The following is a 22,917-nucleotide window of genomic DNA, read 5'->3' on the forward strand; positions in this document are numbered from 1 at the left end:
GATCACTTGAAGGATTTGCGAGTAGTGTTCGAAAGGTTGCGAAAATACAACCTCAAAATGAACCCGTTAAAGTGTGCATTTGGCGTCACATCTGGAAAGTTCCTTGGCTTCATTGTCAAGCATCGTGGCATTGAAGTGGACCAATCAAAGATCAAGGCAATTCAAAGCATGCCCGAGCCAAGAAACCTGCATGAGTTGAAAAGTCTACAAGGACGGCTAGCCTTCATCAGACGCTTCATCTCCAACCTTGCAGGGCGTTGTCAACCGTTCAGTCGACTCATGAAGAAAGATGTTCCGTTCGTATGGGACAAAGCATGCAACAATGCTTTTGAAAGCATAAAGAAGTATTTATCAAGTCCACCTGTCCTGGGGGCACCTGTACCAGGGAAACCGCTTATATTATATATCGCTGCTCAGGAAAGATCAGTTGGAGCACTTCTGGCACAGGAAAACGAATCCCAGAAAGAAGGAGCACTCTACTACCTCAGTCGAATGCTCACCGGCGCTGAGTTGAACTACTCCCCAATAGAAAAAATGTGCCTTGCCTTGATGTTTGCCATCCAGAAGCTCAGACATTACATGCATGCTTACACCATCCACTTGGTTGCTAAAGCTGACCCGGTCAAATACGTCATGTCCAAGCCAGTTTTGACAGGACGACTAGCTAAATGGGCATTGCTTCTCAATCAATACGAGATCATCTACGTCCCCGCTAAAGCCGTCAAGGGACAAGCGCTAGCAGACTTCTTTGCCGACCATCCAATCCCAGCTGATTGGAAAATCTCAGATGACTTGCCTGACGAAGAGGTGTTCTACATCGACATATTCCCGACATGGACGATGTTCTTCGACGGATCTGCACGAGCAGACGGAGCGGGGGCAGGAGTAGTATTCATGTCGCCACAAAGACAAATACTACCTTATTCATTCCAACTAAGCGAATTATGCTCCAACAACGTCGCTGAGTACCAAGCACTGATCATCGGGCTCCAAATGGCAATCAACATGGAAATCACAGCCCTTGAGATATATGGCGACTCCAAGCTCATAATCAATCAACTTCTGACTGAATATGAGGTGAGGAAAGATGATCTCGTCCCATACTTCCGGCTGGCAACGCAGTTGCTACAAAGATTTGAGGCCGTAACACTAGAACACGTGCCAAGAAAAGAGAATCAAATGGCAGACGCTATCGCCAACCTAGCCTCGAGCATGACATTAGGAGAAGACGAAGCTGCAAACGTGCCAGTCTGCCAAAGATGGGTAATCCCGCTTGTCACTGAAATAGTACTAAGTGATACAAACGTTATTTCCATACTTCCGGGCAACGTTGAAGAATGGAGACAGCCTCTGATCAACTACTTGGAGCATGGAATACTTCCAGATGATCCAAAACACCGCTCTGAAGTACGTCGGCGAGCACATCGCTTCCTCTATTATAAAGGGACACTCTACCGACGATCTTTTGAAGGAGTACTTCTGAGATGCCTAGGTGAGGAAGAAGCCAATCAAGCCATGGAAGAAGCACACTCAGGAATATGTGGGGCGCATCAATCCGGACCGAAGCTTCATTTCCAACTCAAAAGAATGGGTTACTACTGGCCAAGCATGGTAAAAGACTGCCTAGAACACGCCAAAAGGTGCCAAGCCTGCCAATTTCACGCCAACTTCATACATCAACCGCCTGAACCGTTACACCCTACAGCTACTTCATGGCCATTCGATGCATGGGGATTAGACGTCGTAGGACCAATTACGCCAAAGTCATCTGCAGGAGAAGCTTACATCTTGGCTGCAACAGATTACTTCTCCAAATGGGCTGAAGCCATACCCCTGAAGGAAGTCAAGAAGGAAACTGTCGTCCGTTTCATCAAGGAACATATCATCCACCGATATGGTGTGCCTCGTTACATTGTCACTGACAACGGAAAACAGTTCTCCAACCGACTTGTGGACGAGCTCTGCGAGAAATACAAGTTCAAGCAGCACAGATCCTCCATGTATCATGCTCCGGCCAACGGTCTTGCAGAAGCATTCAACAAGACATTGTGCAACCTCCTGAAGAAGGTAATCGGCAGAACAAAGAGAGACTGGCATGAAAGAATAGGCGAGGCACTTTGGGCATACAGGACGACATATAGAACGCCTACCCAAGCTACACCTTATTCTCTCGTATATGGCGTGGAAGCTGTTCTACCACTCGAAAGTCAAATCCCCTCGCTAAGGATGGCTATACAAGAAGGCTTGACTGACGAAGAGAATGCAAAGTTGCGCCTTCAAGAGTTGGAAGCGCTGGATGAGAAAAGACTCGAAGCCCAGCAACACTTGGAGTGTTATCAAGCACGACTCTCCAAAGCCTTCAACAAGAAAGTTCTCCCTCGTCCTTTTCAAATGGGAGATCTCGTCCTTTCATTGCGTAGGCCTATCATCACAACTCACAAGACAAAGAGCAAGTTCACGTCAAAGTGGGATGGACCATACGTAATACAAGAAGTCTACACCAATGGCGCCTACTTAATCATGGCGGAAGACGGCTTGAAGATCGGCCCTATCAATGGCAGATTCTTGAAGCGCTACTACCCCTAAAAAAGGCAACAACTTCTGCTCCTGGCCCGCAAGAGCATAAACTGTGTACGGCAAAATCATCATCAAAATCATTGTTAAATTCATCACTCATTTGAACTACGTTATGACTTGATCCCTCCTCAACAGAGGGTACGTAGGCAACTTGAAACATCAAAACTTCAAGTGCAGTCACACACACAAAAAAAAAAAAAAAAAAAAAAAAAAAAAAACCATCAAAGAGGTACACGTATGTAATACAAATATATATATATATATATAGCATTATATATGTACACTAGCACACACACCTACATATACATATATATATACGGCACACACCCACATATATAATATATATATATAACATATACATATATGTACACAGCACACACCCACATATATAATATATATATATAACATATACATATATGTACACAGCACACACCCACATATATAATATATATATAACATATACATATATATAACATATAACATATGCATATATGTAACACGGCACACACACACATATACTTGAACACTGAGGACGAAACTGCTGTTGGAATTTATGTGAAAGTAAGCACGGAGGGAGCACCTTACCTCAGAAAGATTCGCAACAAGGACAGCAGAACCGGAGCAACCTGGTTCGATGCACCTTCTTCTTCCTCTCTACTGTCGGTCTGGGCTGCAATATGATGAAATAGGAGAAGGCAGTAATCCTTTTATAAAGCCACAAAAGGTAAGCATTCATACTCCTGAATTCACAGGAATAAAAAATAATAATAAAAAAAGGAATAAAAAATTATAAAAGTATAATAGTGCACGGCACCATAGAAAAAAAAATATGTATAAGGTCTTTGGTGCATAGCACCATCTTAAAAAAAAAAAAGAGAAAAAATAAAAAAAAAGTGAAAGGTCTTTTGGTGCTTCACGCACCATAAGGACAAAATAATAAAAATAATAATAATAATAATAATAAAAAAAAGAAAAAAAGAAAAAGAGGGCATCGTTGCTTTGAATGATGGTATCGTATGGAAAGCAAAGGAAAGAAAAAAATAAATAAAAAATAAATAAATAAAAAATTAAAAAAATAAAAAATAAAAAATATATATATATAAAAAAAATAAAATAAAAGGATGATGGTGGACGACACCATGTGAAAAAAAATTAATTAGTCCTATGGTGCGGATTGCACCATATATATAAAAAAAAATAAAAATAAAAAAAAATAAAAAAAAATAAATAAATAATAATAAAAAAAAAAATAATAATATATATATATATATATATATATATATATATAAGAAATAATGGGTGGGATGGTGCGGTTGGCACCGCATATAAAAAAAAAAAAAAAAAAAACCAACAACAACAACAACAAATGCATTAAGAGAGATAGAAGTCCATTTATTTTTCTGGAAATTTTACATAAATGTGTACATACCTTAAAAATAAATAAATTAATTAAAAAAAAAAAAATCAAATCAACTCAAAATTACAAGAGGGGATCTTCAAGGACGATTAGGTGGCGCCTCACAACTCGGCGGAGCTCCAGGAAGAGTAGGTGCCGGAGGTTGACTGTTTGAAGCCTCAGCAGTCGGCAGAGCCTCAGAAGACGAAGGCAAATGCTGCTGGAACAAACCCACAAACCTCTGATGATCAAGTAAAATCTGACCATCAGATTCCTGCATCTGGTCAATCTTCCTCTTCATGTTTGTCGCATAGCTATGTGCGAGCTTATGCAACTGTTTGTTCTCCTGCTTGAGCCCTCTAATCTCCTGTTTGAGACTCATCATTTCAGCCGCCAATGATTCAACTTGACGGGTTCGAGCAAATAGGCGTTGGGCCATATTAGACACAGAACCTGCACACTGCACACTGAGAGCCAGAGAATCCTTAACAGCCAACTCATCAGACCGTTTGGAAAGTAGTCTGTTATCTCTGGGAGTGACAAGGTTCCGGGCCACCACCGCAGCGGTCATATCATTCTTCACCACTGAATCCCCAACGGTAAGAGGACCAGTGGGGGATATGAAGGATGGGCGCCATATGTTGTCTGGAGAAGAAGGGACTGCCTCTTCACCAAGATTCAAGTCAAAACGACGATCGGAGGGGCCAGACATTTTCAAAGGTGTTAAAGAAAGAAGAGGTCGGACAAATCAAGATCTTAGAAGTGCAAGAAGGTACAAGCAAAAAATTCAAGTGTGCTTTGAAATGAACTGCTTGCCTCTATAAAAAAATCAGCACTCGACGGGATTTCAGAGATCGAAGAGGCGAGCTCAGAATTCGAAGAGGCCATTCAAAAATCGAAGAGGCAAGCTCAGAAATCGGAGAAGCATCTTGCTTTTCCAGACGTGTCGGCACCCGTCACACGTAAACTCAGCTTTACGGAAATCACGGGTAATTTGTCGAAGCGCCGATCCCAGATATCGAAGTGGCGCCAGTCTTTTTCAGCCGCGTCATCACCTGTCATATGCACACTCAACTTTGCGCAAATCACGGGCAATTTGTCGAAGATTTTCGGTGAAGGAGAAAGCACGTGAAGTTTACTGTTCAATCACGCGTTAGTTGCCGACACGAGTGAAAGAATAGTACCTCTACAGGTATTAAGGGATCTCCTATAACTGTCCACCTTCACCTTCCATAGCAAGGCAGACATACAGAGCCTTTCTTCATCTCCAAAAATGCTTTCCCAACGAAACCTCTCGAGTCATTCAGTGTTCCTTATTCCTTGGGGTACCTCTGTAAGCCAATAACTTCAAAGCAAAAGTATCTCATATCACCAGGGTAGAAAGCAAGAGTATCTCATATCATGCGTTCTCCCTGTCGTTTCCTTTGTCCTTGCTCCTACCTGCAAAGACAAGGATAAAGAAAACAATATGCCGGAACTTCCACTCAAACTCGGGTAAGGAACCGACTGCTTGGAACCCTTCCCTGATTGCCTGCCTAGCACTGCTCTCGAGTACTCGTCTCCCACTGCTGCTGTACTTCCATATAAGCTGTCACATCTGTCTGGAGAACAGATAAGGAAAGTGAAAATGATACCTTGCAGCATGTGGAGACAACGTGCTGAAGAAACAAGCAGAGAAGAATGCGGTCTGCACAGTCAACTCAGCAGAAGGAGTCCGAACTGAGGAACTCGAGAAGCTGCCACATCTGCCTGAAGAAACAAGCAGAGAAGAATGCAGCATGCACAGTCAACTCAGCAGAAAGAGTCTGAGATGAAGAACTCGAGAAAATGCTGCATCTGCCTGAGGACGGTGAACTTGTTTTGACCCTCAAATTCTTGGGTCGGCTTACTAGGCGTTGTGAGCTGCACATGCCGATTCACCACCCTTAAATCGAATCCTTAAAGATCAAGTCACCAACTGGAAGAAGAGTTCATCAATCTTGAAGATCATACCGTTGACCAAACCGCTCAGGTGTGAATTAGAAACAGGTTGTCACCTTTACCTCGTGCCTGCTTGCCATGTGTTCGAGTCAACCTTCAAGAATCAAGCCTCAACGGCCCTTGAAGAAGTTTCCAGCCAAATTCAAGATCAAGTCTCGACGGCCCTTGAGGAAATCACAAGTCCGATTCAAGATTAAGTGTCTACCACCCTTGAATCAAAACCTAGTTCAAGAATAAGCTGTGGAAAATCAACAATTGGAGGAATCCAGAAAATCCTCCAACCCAGTTCAAGATCAAAGCTGTGGAAAGTCAACAAGCGCAACAAAATACGTGCCGATTCATCCACTACCAAAGCCAAAGATCATCTACCACATGAAGCTCCTTGTGGTCCAATTTCAACCTTCAAGATCAAGCCTTGACGGCCCTTGAAGAAATTTCAAATAAAAGTTCAAGAACAAGCCTCAACGGCCCTTGAAGAAATCTCCAGCCCAATTCAAGATCAAGCCTCGACGGCCCTTGGATCGACATCTACAGTAAGGGACTTCAAAACGCATCTCCTACACGTGACAAGCACATGTATACGACGTGCCTTGAAGTGGGGGCATTTGTAGACATCGAAATTTCGGTAAATAAATGTTGACCGATAAATTAAAGTGTCAACGCTCATGTATTACATAAATTTTACACGTAGCGTGCGACTCAACGAAAATTGAAATAAGTTGGAAAAGTCATCAAATAGGACACGTGTCAACACCTGGCAGAAACGACTTATTTCATCTGGAATATTATATTCAAAATTAGGCCTTGGAAAATTCTATAAATAGAAGCCAATTCATTCATTTGGAAAATCAATTCATATTACACCTTGAAGCTCTGAAGCTCTGAAACTCCGAAGCTCTCAAGCATCCAGGTTCCCGAAGAATCAAGAAAGCCTTCTTCGTTCTTCGTTCATCGTTCTTTCAAGATCAAGCCCCGATGGCCCTTGAAGAAAGTGTTCTTCGTTCATCGTTCACCCAAGATCAAGCCCCAACGGCCCTTTGGATCAACGAACGTCGACAAATCCATACATCCAACCGTTCTTCAAGATCAAGCCCAAAAGCCCTTGAAGACCTTGAAGACCCGTTCATCACTGTTCTTCAAGATCAAGCCCAAAAGCCCTTGGAGATCCGTTCATCACTGTTCTTCAAAGATCAAGCCCAAAAGCCCATTTGAAGATCCGCTCAAAGCCACCTTCAAGATCAAGTCCACGGCCTTTGAAGAACGTTCATCCTTAGATCAAGCCCAACGGCCATTTGGATCAATCACACATCCACAAATACACACCTTACGGAGATCGAATCAGAGGATCAAAATAGAGAGAGATTGTAACTCAAAACCATCGAATACAAATATTTGTTTGTGCACGTTGTTCTTGTCTCTTTCGTTTCAGGAATTTTTTGTGTTTACAGACAGTTTATGTACACAAATAACTACAACTTCTACTTGGGTTGCACTAGTTGAACCTTAGCAAGAGCTTTTGTAATGTTTTTAAACCAATTCTTAGTAAAAATGCAAGTGAATCCTTAAAAAAAACACTTCAAGTGCTTTTGGAACTCAAAAATATTTTCTCTAAAAACATTTTAAGTCATCTTAAAAGAACTTCTAAACGAGCTCTACATTTTTCCTATTTGGTTTGCATGCAAGAATCTCCGAAAGATAGTGAGAGAGGTTTGCTAATTATATAGAACAACAGTTTCTGATGTGGTCCAAATTAGGCCCATTCTTTGTTTGTTTCTAAGAATCAATTGTGCCTTTGTTTGGTTTGTAAGTATGTGTTTGTTTTAATAAAAGTTTCTCGTTGACGATCATTTTGGATCCCACTTACCAAAAAAAAAAATTATAGTATTTCTGATTGGTTGAACTTAGTTCAAAACTTTGCTCAAACAAGCAAACACCCCCCCCCCCCAAAAAAAACAAAACCCTCTACATTTGTATTTCTGATTGGTTGAGAGTTTTCAATCTAAAAGGATGGGAAATCTATAAATATATAGAGCTATGCTAGTTATGAATAAATTAAACATTGTTAAATCCATCAGTTTAAATTTTGACATTTTTATCACACTAGATCTGATTTTTGAGCCACTTAACATCACGAATGATCACATAAGCCCGACCTCGAATGTAAAATCAACCCAAATTATTAATTATTTGAGCTATAAGTATCTGATGTCTATAAATTATTTGTTTATATTTTTTGTTTAAAAGTAATTTAATTTTGTCTGAAAAATAAAAAAAAGGTTGTTTAGAATTAGCAAAATAAAAATGGGACAAATGTAATCACGTGGCTCAGCCAAGTCTGTGTGTGAGGGAGGGCCGCCCCTCCTAAATCCCCGATCGACAACTTCCTTTATCTGGTGTGAGAATGACATCTAGCTGTTCGGATATGAGATGAACATCTCTTAATAATTTTATATATATATATATATATTATGTGTTAATGTTGGAAAAAATATATATTATGTGTTAAGCATAATATAAAAATTAAAAAAATATATATAATTTGATTACTGTCATTCTTCATAAATAAAGATACCAAATATATAACTCATCACTTGACACTAAGCCAATCATGGACCCAAAAGATCTCTATATTTACGACAGTTGAGACATCTAAATCTCTCTTCAATACATCATCTGGCCTGCAACTTCCCTCTTCTCAGTTACTTTTCTTTTCTTCCGCCGCAAAAGTAACTGACTGAGAAAAAAAAATGGAAAACAGAGTCATCAGCAGCTGCAGCAGCAACCCAGTGATGAGGAAAGGAAAGGGAAGAGACTTGACCAATTGCCCACCAAAAAGAGGTCTTATCAAAGCCAAAATCTTTGGATTTGGTGGCAGATCAAATCAAGAATATTCATCAACGGAAGGAGGAGCAGCAGCAAACTGTGACACCAATTCTGGAGCAAGGCCTGGTTCTGCAAATGGCCACTCTTCCAATGAGTAAGAGTAAACATAGCAGCTGCTGGGAAAGGGGAAGACAAGAGAGGCTATAATATATATATATATATATATATATATATAGATATATGTGTGTGTGTGTGTGTGTGTGTATGCAGAAGGAGACTATATGATTATAGAAATTAAGGGTAGTTTTTCATTTATCCAAGTTGTTTCGCAAGAAGTATGTAACCCTTCCTCTTTCTTGGCAGTAATAAGAAATAAATCAGTTATCAAGTTCCATTTTCCCTGCTTCCCTAGTTTTCTCTGGATCTTCCTTTCTGCAATGTAATTACAATCTTGAATTTTACTGCACATTTAGTATCGGTGAACATCTGTTTTGAAAGAGCTCCAAGATTACGAAAATCCCAATTCATTGTTATTACTAATTAAGAAATTTAAGAAACAATTTGTTCTTTGATCAAAACTAATTAACTTCTTTGCTTGGACTGGGAAGTGAGATTTTGTTCTCACTAATTAAGAAACAAGTTATATGCATTATGCACACATTGAGTAGTACCAAAAAACTGAGTTTAACCAAACTAGCTCGGTTTTTCGCGGCAGATCTGTGTTGGCCCTTCGCGGTTGATAACGAGCGAATGAAGACCTTCCGTTCTATTATACTAGCAATTGTATACATGTTATGCATGTGCTTATTAAAATTTTGAAAATTTTACATGGAGAGAAAATATAAATGTTCGCTTGAACTTTTTGGCGACGACCTTCAAACTATTTTTCGTCGCTGAAGAGGTTGTTTATATCTTTAGCGACTGTTTCCGGATAACTATTTGTCAATAAAAATTTATTTTATTTGGGAAAAAATGTGAAAGAGAAAATGAGACAACTAATACATTTACTTGGTTGTTAGCGTTTTAAAGAACGAGCCTCGAGGCGGGCCTAGGTGGCCTTTGAGGTGCAACGTGAGGAAAATGCCTATACCAAGCAGGAGGAGGCTTAAACTCGCCTGGACGTGATCGAGGCGCGCTTGAGACGTTAACTGGGGCTTTTTTTAAGTTAGAATTTCTCACCTACAGTGGAATTTTTTTAATTTGATTTTTTATTATTCTCGCTTAATAGTTGATCTCGACTCTATTATTGATTATCTTAAATATATATAACTATATATGTTAATAATTTTAAGAGGTCGCACTTGGTGCGATGGCAAGTGCCTTCGCCCATGAGCGGTAGGTCTCGGGTTCGAGACTTGGGAGCAGCCTCTCCATAAATGGGGGTAAGGCTAGCCGACATTCACCTCTCCCAGATCCTGCGTAAAGCGGGAGCCTTGTGCACTGGGTACGACGATATATGTTAATAATTTTAGATCTGGTGAGGCTCTGCCTTACGCCTCAAGGCTTTTGCCTAAGCATGGCTATTGCCTAAGCAGGGCTATTCATAAAACGCCTTGGTTTTGCTTTTGCTTTTTAAAACATGCTGGTTGTGAGGCTTTAAAAAAAATTAAAACCTGTTTTGTGTCAATTTACCATATTACCATAACTTTTATTTTGGTTGTTTTTCTTTAATTTTGTTTGACACAGTTAATTTTTTTTTCTCCCTTTTAATTGACAAAGAAGATTTTGCTAATGCGTAGTTTACATTGTTTATGTATCTCTACGAATTATGAATGTAATTTCAATAAAAAAAAAATCAGAAAAATTTCATAAGAATTAAAGAAGTTGCAAAAATGTATATTCAAGTGTGACAATTTTTAAAGCAGTTCATCAATCAAATCATATCCCTCCAATATTCTTATTAATTAAATTAGTTTTTTTAATGGATGTTTTTTTGGATATCTTGCTTATCCAACCATTGGCAGTGACAACAGAATACTCATTGTTTACTTCAGCAAATTGCATTCCTTCTTTGACTTCAATTATCATGTTACATCACAAAAGCTAGTGTCATCAACACGTCACTCAATATCATCACAACTTTATAAATTAATTTAATTGTTGGGGGTTTGTTTAAGTGTTTAATTAATTAGAATATCAATACGGAAAATAATATTAAATGAGAATGCTTTCTGCACGAGTTGTCCAAACACCAATTGAATATTTGGCTGAGAAAAAAAAATATATTTTTCAAGTGATGTAGTCTACCTATTTTGTCCGAGAGTGAAAGGATTATATGCTTAACTTAGGTTAGCTGGTACCAGCTCACCTATATTCTCCTTCACCTTTTTGTAAAAGTTGCAGTCATTAACCCTAACCCTAGAGGATGGCCACCACAGCTGCTGAGAGAGAGAGAGAGAGAGAGAGAGAGAGAGAGAGAGATGTTCAAGCGTGTTCAAACTTTGAAAGACTATTTCTTTAGGATGATGATGAGGAATTAAAATCAAGAAATCAATCTTTCCAAAATATTAGATTTCACATTTCACATCAAATGCATGCATAATAATACTAACATGTGGTTCTAATTTGGAAAGAAAGGTACCTAAAAGATGGTTTGGTCTTATGTTTTACTAAGACTAGTTTAAAGCATGCATCTTGTAAACTAGTCTTTAATCTTATCCTATTTGGACTGCAATATTATTGATAGTCAATTGATCAAAGAAATTGAATGAGAATTACGGAACAGAAACAAAGGAAAAAAATGCAAAAAGAGAAAACAAAAGTGAGACCATATCCCCAATAAACCATGCATTCACAATGATGATGGTGACTTCTTACAAATATCTGTTGCTGTTTGCATTTTTTACATTTTTTTTCCTATGTTTCTGTTCCCATGATCAATTTCTTTGATCAATTGACTAGCTAAAAACATCAAGAGGACTGCAGGGAGAAAAATAGAACTCTCCCATTTGGATTAGCCTCCTAACCCAATTTTATTCCTTTCCTAGAGATCAAAGTAAAAGTGGATGACAGCTTCGCTTGGAGCCCAAGTCACAGATGTCAGTAAGAAGTCACCATCACCATTGTGAATGCATATGGTGTATTGGGGACATGCTCTTTCATTATTATAAAACTCATAGTGAACCAAATGGCCGGCAGCCCAAAATTAATTACCCCCAAGATTATCAACGGCTTAAATATAAAAGGCTAATTAACTCATCAAATCGTGCCTAAACACATCATTCATTTTCCCATCCAAAAGATTTGTCAAAGGGGCAACATATCTATCATGTTCTTTATTTGACAGAAACATATATAGAGGTTCCCACATGGAAATTCAGGAAGATTATGTTTTGAAATATAAGGTAATCTTAAACAAGGACACAGTGAACTTTTGACTCTCCTTTTGCATTTATCTCTACAAATAGAAAGGAGTCTCCACCATTCAATTCAACGTTTCTTTGTAATTATGAATGTTGCCCGTCTTACTGGTGACTGAGACCGAACAATATTAAAACTGGATCCAAATTAGTTCTATAGAGTCTTGATATTTATGAGAGGAGTTATAAGACACAATATGTTGTATTGTTTTTCATTTTAAATGTCTGAGTATAATATTTGCAAGTTTACCAAACAAAAGACAAGATATTCTTCTAATTTAATTGAAATAGGTCTTTGGACTGAGCCAGCAGAGCAAGTGAATACGTTGATGCTTTTTGACTGGAAGTTTGGATCCCAGTTGTTTGTTGCCTCTAGTGAAGTTACTTTAAAGGTTGATCAAGCAAGTCAAAAAAGCCATCTACTTTTGGGGTTGCCAAATTGCAACTGGTTACTAGATACAGCTGTGTCAATATATAACTCTAATTTGAGTTAAATTTAGAATTAATCTGTGAACTATAACTCTAATATAGATTTCATCTGTTAATTTTGATCTTTAAATTTAACAGAACATGGAGCAATGATCCATCCGTTAACTTCTGTAAAAAAATTGTACTTCATATACTTAGATTTAAAGTAAGTTTAATTATCGAAGATGTCAGCGATGCGACTAGTGCCATCATCACTGGTAAACTGGCTGAACGTTTATTTGGAATTTCATGTTATGATTTAGTTGTCGAAAAAAGGTTTACTGATCAACAAGAGTTACCATATGCAATTCTCCAATGTCAAGGGCAGATAAAAAAATTTCAACTTCGATTTGGAAATTTGAAAAATGATTTCAACAGAAATGATCTTTTGATCCAAGCGATTTTCAACAACAAAATACAAGATGTTCAATCAAGCTCCAAAGCTTCTTATGTATCTGTTTGGGCCCAAAATGACAGTTTGGGCCGAGGGAGGAATCACTTTTGGCCCGGGAAGACGTACGGCGAGAGGGTCATGGGATGTTCAGCCCATGGGCTTCCAGGCCTAGGTCGGTTAAAACAGAGTGCAAGTCGAGTCCTAATACAATAGGGACCCTTGACGAGATCAGTAAAACTAGAAGGCGAATCCGGCTCAGTTAAGGACTAGATTCGAGTCCTAGCAGAGATAGGACTGGTCGAAGTAATCTGGAGAGGGAAACCTAGTTCAAATAGGATTGGAACTCGGGCTCGGTGTTCTGCTACTATAAATACAAGACGTTCAGCAATGGAAAAAGCCCCTACAAAATCCATACAAAATTGCCCTGCGCAAACTCTCACAACTTGTGATTTTTCTTTTTCCTTTTTCGCTGACACATCTTCCGTTGGCATCAACAGCACTGTGGAAGCAACCGGTGATATCTTAAGTCGGCATAGATAGCTCTGTCACCGTAGAGTCAGTCAGTCTCGCAGTACCTTCCGTTGGCATCAACAGCACTGCGGCGAGAACGATTGATTACCTATCCAAGTCTCGGTCGAGAAGGGTTTCTAAATCCTTATTGGTCGAGGTCATCTCATCAGCCTTCTCGGCGAAGTGAGGTGTTACAGTTATTACATTCGGCACATTGAAAGCCGAATTTGATATTGAACTTCGTAAGAATAGTAACCTTGTCTTCAGGTTCGAGAGCCCAAGAGGCCGAGACGTGTTCCTTTCTCGGCCGCAATCGCAAGACGCAGAAGTCAGTAGCGCGACCCAACGCAACATCAACAAATTTACTCCTCGGCCGAGCTCGGCCGACGAGTTGGCACGCCCCGCATTCACCGAATGACGTAGTTAGCTTAGAACATACTCGGCCTGCGCGCCACGTAGGCTTTGTAGTTTCTAGGGTCAACATTTTGGCACGCCCAGTGGGACCCAGTGCTAAACTACGAAGTTCATGCCAATTGAAACACGATCGGTAAAAAAGAAAACAGCTATGGGAAAGTCGACAGCCGATTTGCCGAGTCAGAGCATAGGACAGAGTGTGCCACAGGCGCAGAACCTCCTTAGCGCTGCGACACCTGAGTCCACGAGCGCGACTCGCCGAAAGAGAGAAGTTAATCTCGGCGGTCAGCCCCGTGGTTTAGAGATCCCTAACAGAAACACGTGCGTTCTCAATGAGGGGATAATAGAGGATTGCGACGAGGATGGTGGTGAAGGATCTGACCCACCAACGAGGTCGTTTCTCCGAAAGCGACTAGACGAGCAGTCTCGGTCAGTTGAGCAGACATTTAGTCGAGGCATCGACAAACTGCATGATGCGATAATCAGTTCTGCTAAGCGACATAACAGGTTGCTCGAAATGTTGTTTAGTAAAGTCGGTGGCAGCAGGCCTTCCGATCTTCTCCAGCATTGCCCTCCAGGAAACAATCCGTTACCAATTGTACCGGCCGAACCTATTCCTGTTCGCCCCAAACCAATTGAATTGGAAAAAGGTGGAGGGTCGAACAGCGGGTCAGACGGAACCAACCAGAGGAGTGAAGCAGCACCTGTTGATATGACCGAAGTCCAGCGGATGATTGACTCGGCCATGAAAAAGGGGCCGAAGTTTCCTAAGTTTATTCATCCATACCCAGCTTACGTGGAAACGTTTGGATACCCTAAAGGCTTCAAGATTCCAGATTTTAGCCTCTTTGCCGGTGAATCGTCCTTATCTTCGTTAGAACACGTGGCTCGTTTTACCGCGCAATGCGGAGATGTTAATAGTGACTTTCATAAGTTACGGCTGTTCAACTTCTCATTGACCGGCTCGGCATTCGCTTGGTACATTAATTTACCCCCCAATTCCGTCTAGAACTGGGAAGAGTTGGTCGAGAAATTCCATGAGCAGTTTTATCGGCCAGGAATGGAGATGTCAGTTTCTTCGTTAGCAAGGATGGCTCAGGCATCTGATGAATCACCAATGGATTATCTTACTAGGTTCAAGTCAGCCAGGAATTGGTGCCGAGTACCTTTACCCGAAGTAGAATTCGTCAGGCTTGCTTTGAACGGATTAGACGTCGAATATAAAAAGAAATTCTTGGGGGCAAATTTTCGGGACATGTACGAATTAGCCCAACATGTCGAACAGTATGACTATTTGCTCCGCGAGGAGAAGGTTTCGAAAACGCCATCTCGGGGGACGCTTTACAAGAATCCTACTGTCAACTATGCGTCCACCGAGGATGAGTGTGTTAGTGTGGATGCGGCCGAGATAGTAATAGATAAGCCATACGTTTGCAAGGCGTTGACTCAGGTTGATTTTAGAGAAGTCAAAAGTCGCTCGTCTACCGAAGGAGCATTGAAACCGTCGAAGGTTTACACTTTTGATATTACCAAGGCTGACGCAATTTTTGACCAACTATTGTCCGCAAGAATTATCAAGCTTCGGCCTGGTCACAACATTCCTAAGGCCGAAGAGCTTAAGGGAAAGGTGTATTGCAAATATCACAATTCGAGTAAACATACGACAAACAATTGTGTCGTATTTCGTGATAATGTCCAAAGCTGGATTGATAATGGTAAACTGAAATTTCCCGAGAAGAAGATGGGTATTGACGCTGATCCGTTCCCCACGGCAACCGTGAATATGGTCGATGCATGCCTCCCTAAAGACAAAGGGAAAGGGAAGGCCGAAGTCGTTACGAGGCAACGTTTTCGGACTCAGAATTCTCGGCCACGTTTCATGGCCGATTTCTATTCAAACGCACCACCTACGGCTTTAACAGGACCCGCTGTTGTCAAACCTATGATGGATTATACTACCGATGAAGACAGCGGGACGGCGGTTTTGTGCAGGAAATGTAGAACAAAGGTCGAGAGTGAGCCAGAGGAGAAACTCCCTTTACTTGGGACGGAACGGCCCGTGGCCGCAACTCGGTAGAATGTTGCCAAGATAGGCCAACATCAAGGGGTTTTTGACAGGCTTGGTCCTAAAGTACTGATGGAAGAGATACCCCCGGTCCGGAGACGCCTCGATTTTGATGATTCGTTCTATGACGATGATTACTACAAACGTAATTCTAGCAACTCAGAATCATCGCGGAGTCAGAAAACCTTCAAACCTCCTGAACCTAAAGATCAACGGTGGTATACATATCATTCTTCGAGGGGAGTTTACACGGCACTGTCCAAATCCCAGAAACGTAGGCACCAAAGGATAGATTGCATGGCTCGCCGACGGGCAACCCATGAAACTTCGGCCCCTAAATGGCGGCCGAAGGACACAGTTGCTCCCAATGATGAGCGACCAAGTCCCTCTATCATGACATAGTTGGTTCAAGGGAAACGGTTGGTCGACCGACATGTTGAAACTACGTTCGAGGAGGCTGATAAACGGATCAAACTTCTTCTTCGGCCAGGGGAGATGAAGGCACGACTCGAGTTTTTCAGACAAGAGGCCGAAAGCAAATTCGCACCACCAGCTATACAAGAACCTTTGATCAAAATTCGACGGAATTTGCATCCACCATTTCTTGGGGAGGCCTTGGAATATATGCGAGAATTTCATAAGAAGCATTCGGCCAACGATCTGTATGGTTTGCCGAAGGCATGCCAGGACACTATTGACCTGATCCTGACTTGTCCGGATGCCGAGCGAGTCATCCAAAAGACCTCAGATCCAGGATTGAAAGCAAGGTTCCAGCATATCCGAGAAGCTCGTGTCTTTGGATTTGAAGTTGACCCGTACACCGATATCGTTGCAGCTGACCTCCCTTTCTCGATGGAGGACCTTCAGTATTTACGATATCACTTCGAGGTATTTTCGGCTGTTTCTCTCTTCGGCCTTACGGCCGATGAAGTTGCGCGTGTCGCACGTCTAGATGCTTATCTCGACGTCAGGGATGCCCGGCTCCACTATCAAGAGCAGGTTCAGGCTTTGGCCCCAAGAGCACTGTCAATTGTGACCCTGCCTGAAGCGGTCGCACAGGACCAACGACTCGCTGATGCAGCACCGCCGAATGGAGCCATCACAGAGGAAATAGAGGAATCTTGTGGTCCAACTTTGACTGCAACGGAATCGTTCGTTGCCGACCAACCGAGCAAGGAGGGTATCGACCCAATGGGCCCATCAGTCCTGGAGAATATGGAAATCAGTATGGTCCATGTGTTACCTGCCGATTTTCAATCACGCACGGCTCAACCAAATTTCCTCGATGGAGATGTGCTTGCCGAAGAACCCGGCCATATTGATTTTGTGTCGGTTGCTGAAGGAGAGCCAGCAACAAAAGATGATGGTTTAAAAGCTGCCTTGGCCGAGTTGTTCCCTCGTCCATCGTCGGCCAAGCTTCACCATTTAAAGCCATTGTATGTGACGGCCCACATTGAGGGGTATCCAGTTTCTAAAGTTTTTGTCGACTGTGGGGCTACTGTCAATATCATGCCCCTGAACATCATGAAGGCCTTACGCCGTTCGAATGACGAGCTTATTCCGTCAGGAATCACAATGAGTAGTTTCGTCGGCGACAAATCCCAAACCAAAGGGGTACTTCCGTTAACCGTCAATATTGCTGGTCGCACCCACATGACCGCCTTTTTCGTGGTTGATTCTAAAACCGAGTATAATGCATTGCTCGGCCGAGATTGGATCCATCAAACCAGCTGTATTCCTTCTTCGTTGTATCAAGTGCTTGTCTTTTGGGACGGTAAATCGGTCACTGTCCATCCGGCCGATAGCCAACCCTTCGAAACTAACATGATCCAAGCCCGGTATTATGATGATCACGTAGGCTACATTACATTGCAAGACTTCAATGAAGACGGACGGCCGACTCAGATTTCGGTTCAGAAAGCTATCGAGGTTGGCGCCGAGACTGTCCACCAGGATTCGGCGAGACTCGAATTGGCCAATTTTCTCCCCGAGTCTGATGTCTGACACAGACCAGGACAAACGTAGGGCCGCGGTTTCATCTACGATGGAACGACTGCTGGCCCATTGGTATACTATATCTCGGCAACCGAATTCAGGCGTTAACCTCGTCGAATTCCTTGCCGAAGAGGATCCTGGTCCTGCCCTATCTTTTGATCAAGTTCGAGCCGCCCCGGCCGAGCTCGAGGATTATCGGCCCCAAGTTAAGGACCCCCTAGAAGAAATTAATGTTGGGACGGCCGGTGACCCACGACCTGTGTTTGTTAGCGCTCTACTTCCTCAACAAATGAAGGACGAGTTGCGAGCCTTGCTTACGGAATTCAAGGATTGTTTTGCTTGGAGCTATCATGAAATGCCCGGTTTAGATCGTGCTCTGGTCGAGCATGAATTACGTATTAAGCCCGGATTCAAGCCTTTCCGTCAACCACCTCGTCGATTCTCGACCGAAGTACAACTCAGTATCAAGGACGAAGTAGTTCGGCTTTTGAAAGCTGGATTCATTCGGACAGCTCGATATGTCGAATGGTTGGCGAATATTGTTCCTGTATTAAAGAAAAGTGGTGCACTGCGCATCTGCACCGATTTTCGAAATCTGAATCTGGCAACGCCCAAAGATGAGTATACAATGCCGATTTCAGATTTGTTAATCGATGCCGCGGCGAATCATGTGATCTTGTCCTTTATGGATGGACATGCCGGGTACAACCAAATATTTATTGCCGAAGCCGATGTGCACAAAACTGCTTTCCGTTGCCCGAGGGCACTCGGCACTTACGAATGGGTTGTCATGCCATTCGGCCTCAAGAATGCCGGCGCCACGTACCAACGGGCGATGAACACCATCTTCCATGATTTAATTGGCACCATCGTCAAAGTTTATATCGATGATGTTGTCGTCAAATCTAAACGCCGACAGACACATCTGGACGATCTCAGACAGGCTTTCCTCCGCATGCGTCGGCACAACCTCAAGATGAATCCTGCTAAGTGTGCCTTCGGTGTATCGGCCAGGAATTTTCTTGGTTTTCTCGTACATCATCGTGGGATTGAAGTCGATGAGAATAAGGCTCGCGCAATCATTAATGCTCCACCCCCAACAACGAAGAAGCAATTACAATCCTTACTCGGCCAGATCAATTTTTTACGCCGATTTATTGCTAATTCGGCAGGTAAGATGAAAGCGTTTTCTACACTTTTGAAGCTCAAGGACTCAGATAAGTTCGTGTGGAATGAGGAGCATCAGGCGGCATTTACACAGATCAAGGTTTCTCTCACAAATCCACCTGTCTTGGTCCCTCCTCGGCGCGGTAAGCCTCTCAAGCTATACATTTCGGCGGCCAAGGAGTCCATTGGTTGCCTTCTCGCGCAAGACAATGATGCCGGACGGGAACAGGCTATCTTCTACCTCAGCCGTAATCTGAGTCATCCGGAGATCAATTATTCCGCCGTTGAGAAGCTCTGTCTCGCCGTTTTTTTCGCTGCATCCAAGCTTCGGCATTACATGCTCCCGTCGGTTACCCAAGTCATTGCCCAGACCGACGTTATCCGGTACATGCTTACCCGGCCAATTATGAAGGGCCGAATTGGGAAATGGACAATGGCGTTGTCCGAGTTCAGTTTGCAATACGTGCCGCAAAAGGCTGTGAAGGGACAGGCATTGGCCGATTTCCTTGCCCAGCATCCTTCGCCTTACGGGTTTGGGAGTGCTGACGTCGAAATCGGCATGGTAGTGACCCGCGACAACTATTGGACGATGTATTTTGATGGTTCTAGTACTTCGTCCTCGGCCGGCGCAGGCATCGTCATTCAATCTCCCCACAACGATCGTTGGTATTTTTCGCTCAAATTGGATTTCGACTGCACCAATAATCAGGCCGAATACGAGGCGTTGGTCATTGGTCTGGGCCTCCTTCTTGACTTACACGCCACTCGTGTCCTCGTCCTCGGGGATTCTGAATTAGTGATTAACCAAATTAATGGGTCTTTTCGCTGCATGAGTTGTACTCTGGCGCCTTACCACATGGTCGCCAGCTATTTGGCCGAGTCTTTTGACGGTGTTACATTCGAGCATGTTTCTCGGGCTCATAATACCGACGCAGACGAGTTGGCTCAAATCGCCTCCGGTGCACAACTCCTGGGGGGCAAGCTAGGCTGGGAGATACCAATATTACGACAATTATACCCGGCCTTGGTTGATCAGCAAATTCTCCGTCGAGACAATGTGATACGCACCAGGGTCATGTCCCTGCCTTCGTTGTTAGATCGGCAGGACTCTATAGAAATTTACGCGGCCGAGGCAGTACCAGATGATTGGAGAAAGCCCATTATGCAGTACCTTGACAATCCTACCGGAAAACATAGTCGCAGGACACGGGTTCACGCCACGAATTATGTCACGTACCAGAACGAGTTGTACCGAAAGGGCGAAGATGGTTTGTTATTGCTATGCCTCGGCCCCCAAGAGAGTGCTCGAGCGATCGCAGAGGTTCATGAAGGGGTATGCGGAGCTCACCAGTCTGGACGAAAAATGCGATGGCTACTCCGACGACACGGTTATTTTTGGCCGAGAATACTAAAAGATTGTATCGAGTTTGCACGAGGATGCGTGCAGTGCCAAATCCACGGGCCTATACAAAGGGTCCCGGCCGAATCACTACATTCGGTCATTAAGCCGTGGCCGTTTAGAGGATGGGCCATGGATGTAATCGGCAAAATCATGCCGACTTCCGGAGCTGCTAAGCATGCATGGATAATGGTCGCAACTGATTACTTCACTAAGTGGGTCGAAGCAAAATCATATGCCGAGTTAACATCTAAAGAGGTTTGCGATTTCGTGGAGGAACACATTGTGACCCGATTCGGTGTTCCAGAAACGATCATAACTGACAATGGAACAATCTTCACAGCCGAAAGGTTCAAAGAATACACGGCCAATTTAAAAATTCGGCTGGAACAATCCACACCGTATTATCCGCAGGCGAATGGATAGGCCGAGGCAAGTAATAAAGTGTTGATCGGCATCCTCGAAAAAATAATAAAAGAGAGGCCTGGCATGTGGCATTTGAAGTTGAACGAGGCATTATGGGCATACCGAACGTCGTCCCGATCGGCGACTGCAACAACCCCGTACGCATTGACTTATGGACACGATGCGGTGCTACCAGTCGAATTGAGCATAAATTCGTTGCGATTAATTGAACAAAGTAGTTTATTTAGCGCCAAATATAATCAGTCCATGAGACAGGAACTAGAAGATTTGGAAGAGGCGCGACTTGACGCTTATAACTTATTGGTGGCACAGAAACAGATTGCCGAGCGAGCCTATAATCAAAAGGTACGACAGAAAACGTTCGGCGAGGGTGAATTGGTGTGGCAAACGGTGCTGCCCGTAGGAATAAAAGATCCTAGGTTCGGCAAGTGGTCGCCGAATTGGAAAGGGCCGTTCATTGTGCATAAGATATACGGTAAAGGGGCGTATCATCTTAAAGACCGGACTGGAGTAGTTCACAAATTACCAATTAATGGGAAGTTCTTGAAGAAATACTATCCGGTCACATGGGAAATGCGTGAATAAAAAATTTGTTGTAGAAAAAGTCATTCCATTAAAATTGACAGGTATTACAAAAATGAGTAGGTCGAATACATTCAAGGAGACGAGGGAAGAAGAGTGCTGAGCAGAGCTTTCAACTCCAACCACCGCACGTCGGCCATGATGACTTCGGCTTGCCGATTCTTTTTGTCCAGCCTCAGGCGCTCGACCCGTTTTTTGGCTGCCGCATACTCAGTTAGCCGATCCTTCCCGCCTGACTCGAAGTCCCTCGCAAGCTCAGAAGCGATGACCGACCGGCGTTTTGCTAGTTCGGCCATCTGACGGTCGAGCTCGGCTAACGCTTCTCCTTTTGCCCGTAGATCGTCAATCTTCGGACGGAGGGTGTCTTGAACGACCGTGGCGGCTTGCAGGTCCTGTTCGGCCTTCAGAGCAGTCTGGAAGATGCCAAATGTCTCCCAAACGCGCTCCAAGGCAGACGATGCCCGAACAATGGCATCTCCGCTTAGGCGACCGTCGGCCCCAAGGTCGTTCAGACACATGCCGAGCAGATCAAGACCGTTGCGCTCAAGTACTTGCGATGATGAGAGCGACATGACTTCTCGCAACTGGGTTAGGGCGCTTGGATCGGCAGCCTCAGTTGGAGCGGCCGAAGGGCCGGACTCTGCAGTCGTGCTGGAGAGGAGAGCTTTGAATTCAACCTCCCATGAAGCCTGCACGAATAGACAAGGTTAAGCTTAACGGAAGTCATGACAAGAATAGCAAGAAGGTGTCGTTTTTAACCTGCCGAGAGGAGACCTCGGCCATGTCCCCAGGGTCGTTGCTCGAACCTAAAGAACTCAATGGCCGAGCCCAGTGTCTCAGATTGCTTCTCACTTCACGCGGCCGATGGAGGTTATCTACGTTTGATGGCCACTGAGGCGGCCAGGAAATATAGATAACGCCCTTCGGCGCATAGAATTGACGGTGAAAAGAATGTACAGGCACCTGACATTTAGTTTTTCCTTGTTTAGAATTCTAAAGCAGAAAAGCAATCAGGAGGAAAATTGAAGGTACTTACAAAAGCCGAGGTAACCTCCTGTGGAGGAATGTGGAAGCCTTGGTCTTGAGGATGGACCGGCGATTCCGCCGTGGCCTCGGGTTCCTCGAGCAGCCGTTTGCCACGGTCGGCTGCCGATGGGCCGACTGGCGCAGCTGCTTCAGTGGAGGCAGGGACGTCCTGGTCCTGAGAAGGAACGAGAGGATCGGCCACCGGGGTCGGTTCCTCAACCGTGTGCTTGCCACGATTAGCCGAGGAGGGGCCGGTTTGAACCGCCATCTCGGATACTGGAGGAGGTTGTTGACGAGTATGAGGACGACGCGCCAGCGGGACCTCGTCGCTCCCCT

General features: G+C 43.4%; 1 protein-coding gene across 1 annotated transcript; it reads left to right on the plus strand.

Annotated features, from left to right (window-relative positions):
* The first annotated feature begins 18,030 nt into the window (after positions 1–18,030).
* Positions 18,031–20,973, plus strand: LOC139189085 (uncharacterized). Its single transcript, XM_070807347.1, has 5 exons — positions 18,031–18,528; positions 19,186–19,710; positions 19,858–20,125; positions 20,246–20,416; positions 20,855–20,973. The coding sequence occupies exons 1-5, from the start codon at positions 18,031–18,033 to the stop codon at positions 20,971–20,973; spliced, it is 1,581 nt and encodes a 526-aa protein (XP_070663448.1).
* Positions 20,974–22,917: the final 1,944 nt, after the last annotated feature.

This window comes from Malus domestica, chromosome 01, assembly GCF_042453785.1.
Source record: "Malus domestica chromosome 01, GDT2T_hap1".
Classification (NCBI taxonomy): Eukaryota; Viridiplantae; Streptophyta; class Magnoliopsida; order Rosales; family Rosaceae; genus Malus; species Malus domestica.

Coding starts and splice junctions, on each gene's coding strand:
- LOC139189085 (XM_070807347.1), top strand. CDS start 18,031: ATGGAACGACTGCTGGCCCATTGGTATACTATATCTCGGCAACCGAAT. Junction 18,529..19,185: donor GGTTGGCGAATATTGTTCCT/GTATTAAAGAAA, acceptor ACACTTTTGAAG/CTCAAGGACTCAGATAAGTT. Junction 20,126..20,245: donor CGGTGCACAACTCCTGGGGG/GCAAGCTAGGCT, acceptor CTTCGTTGTTAG/ATCGGCAGGACTCTATAGAA.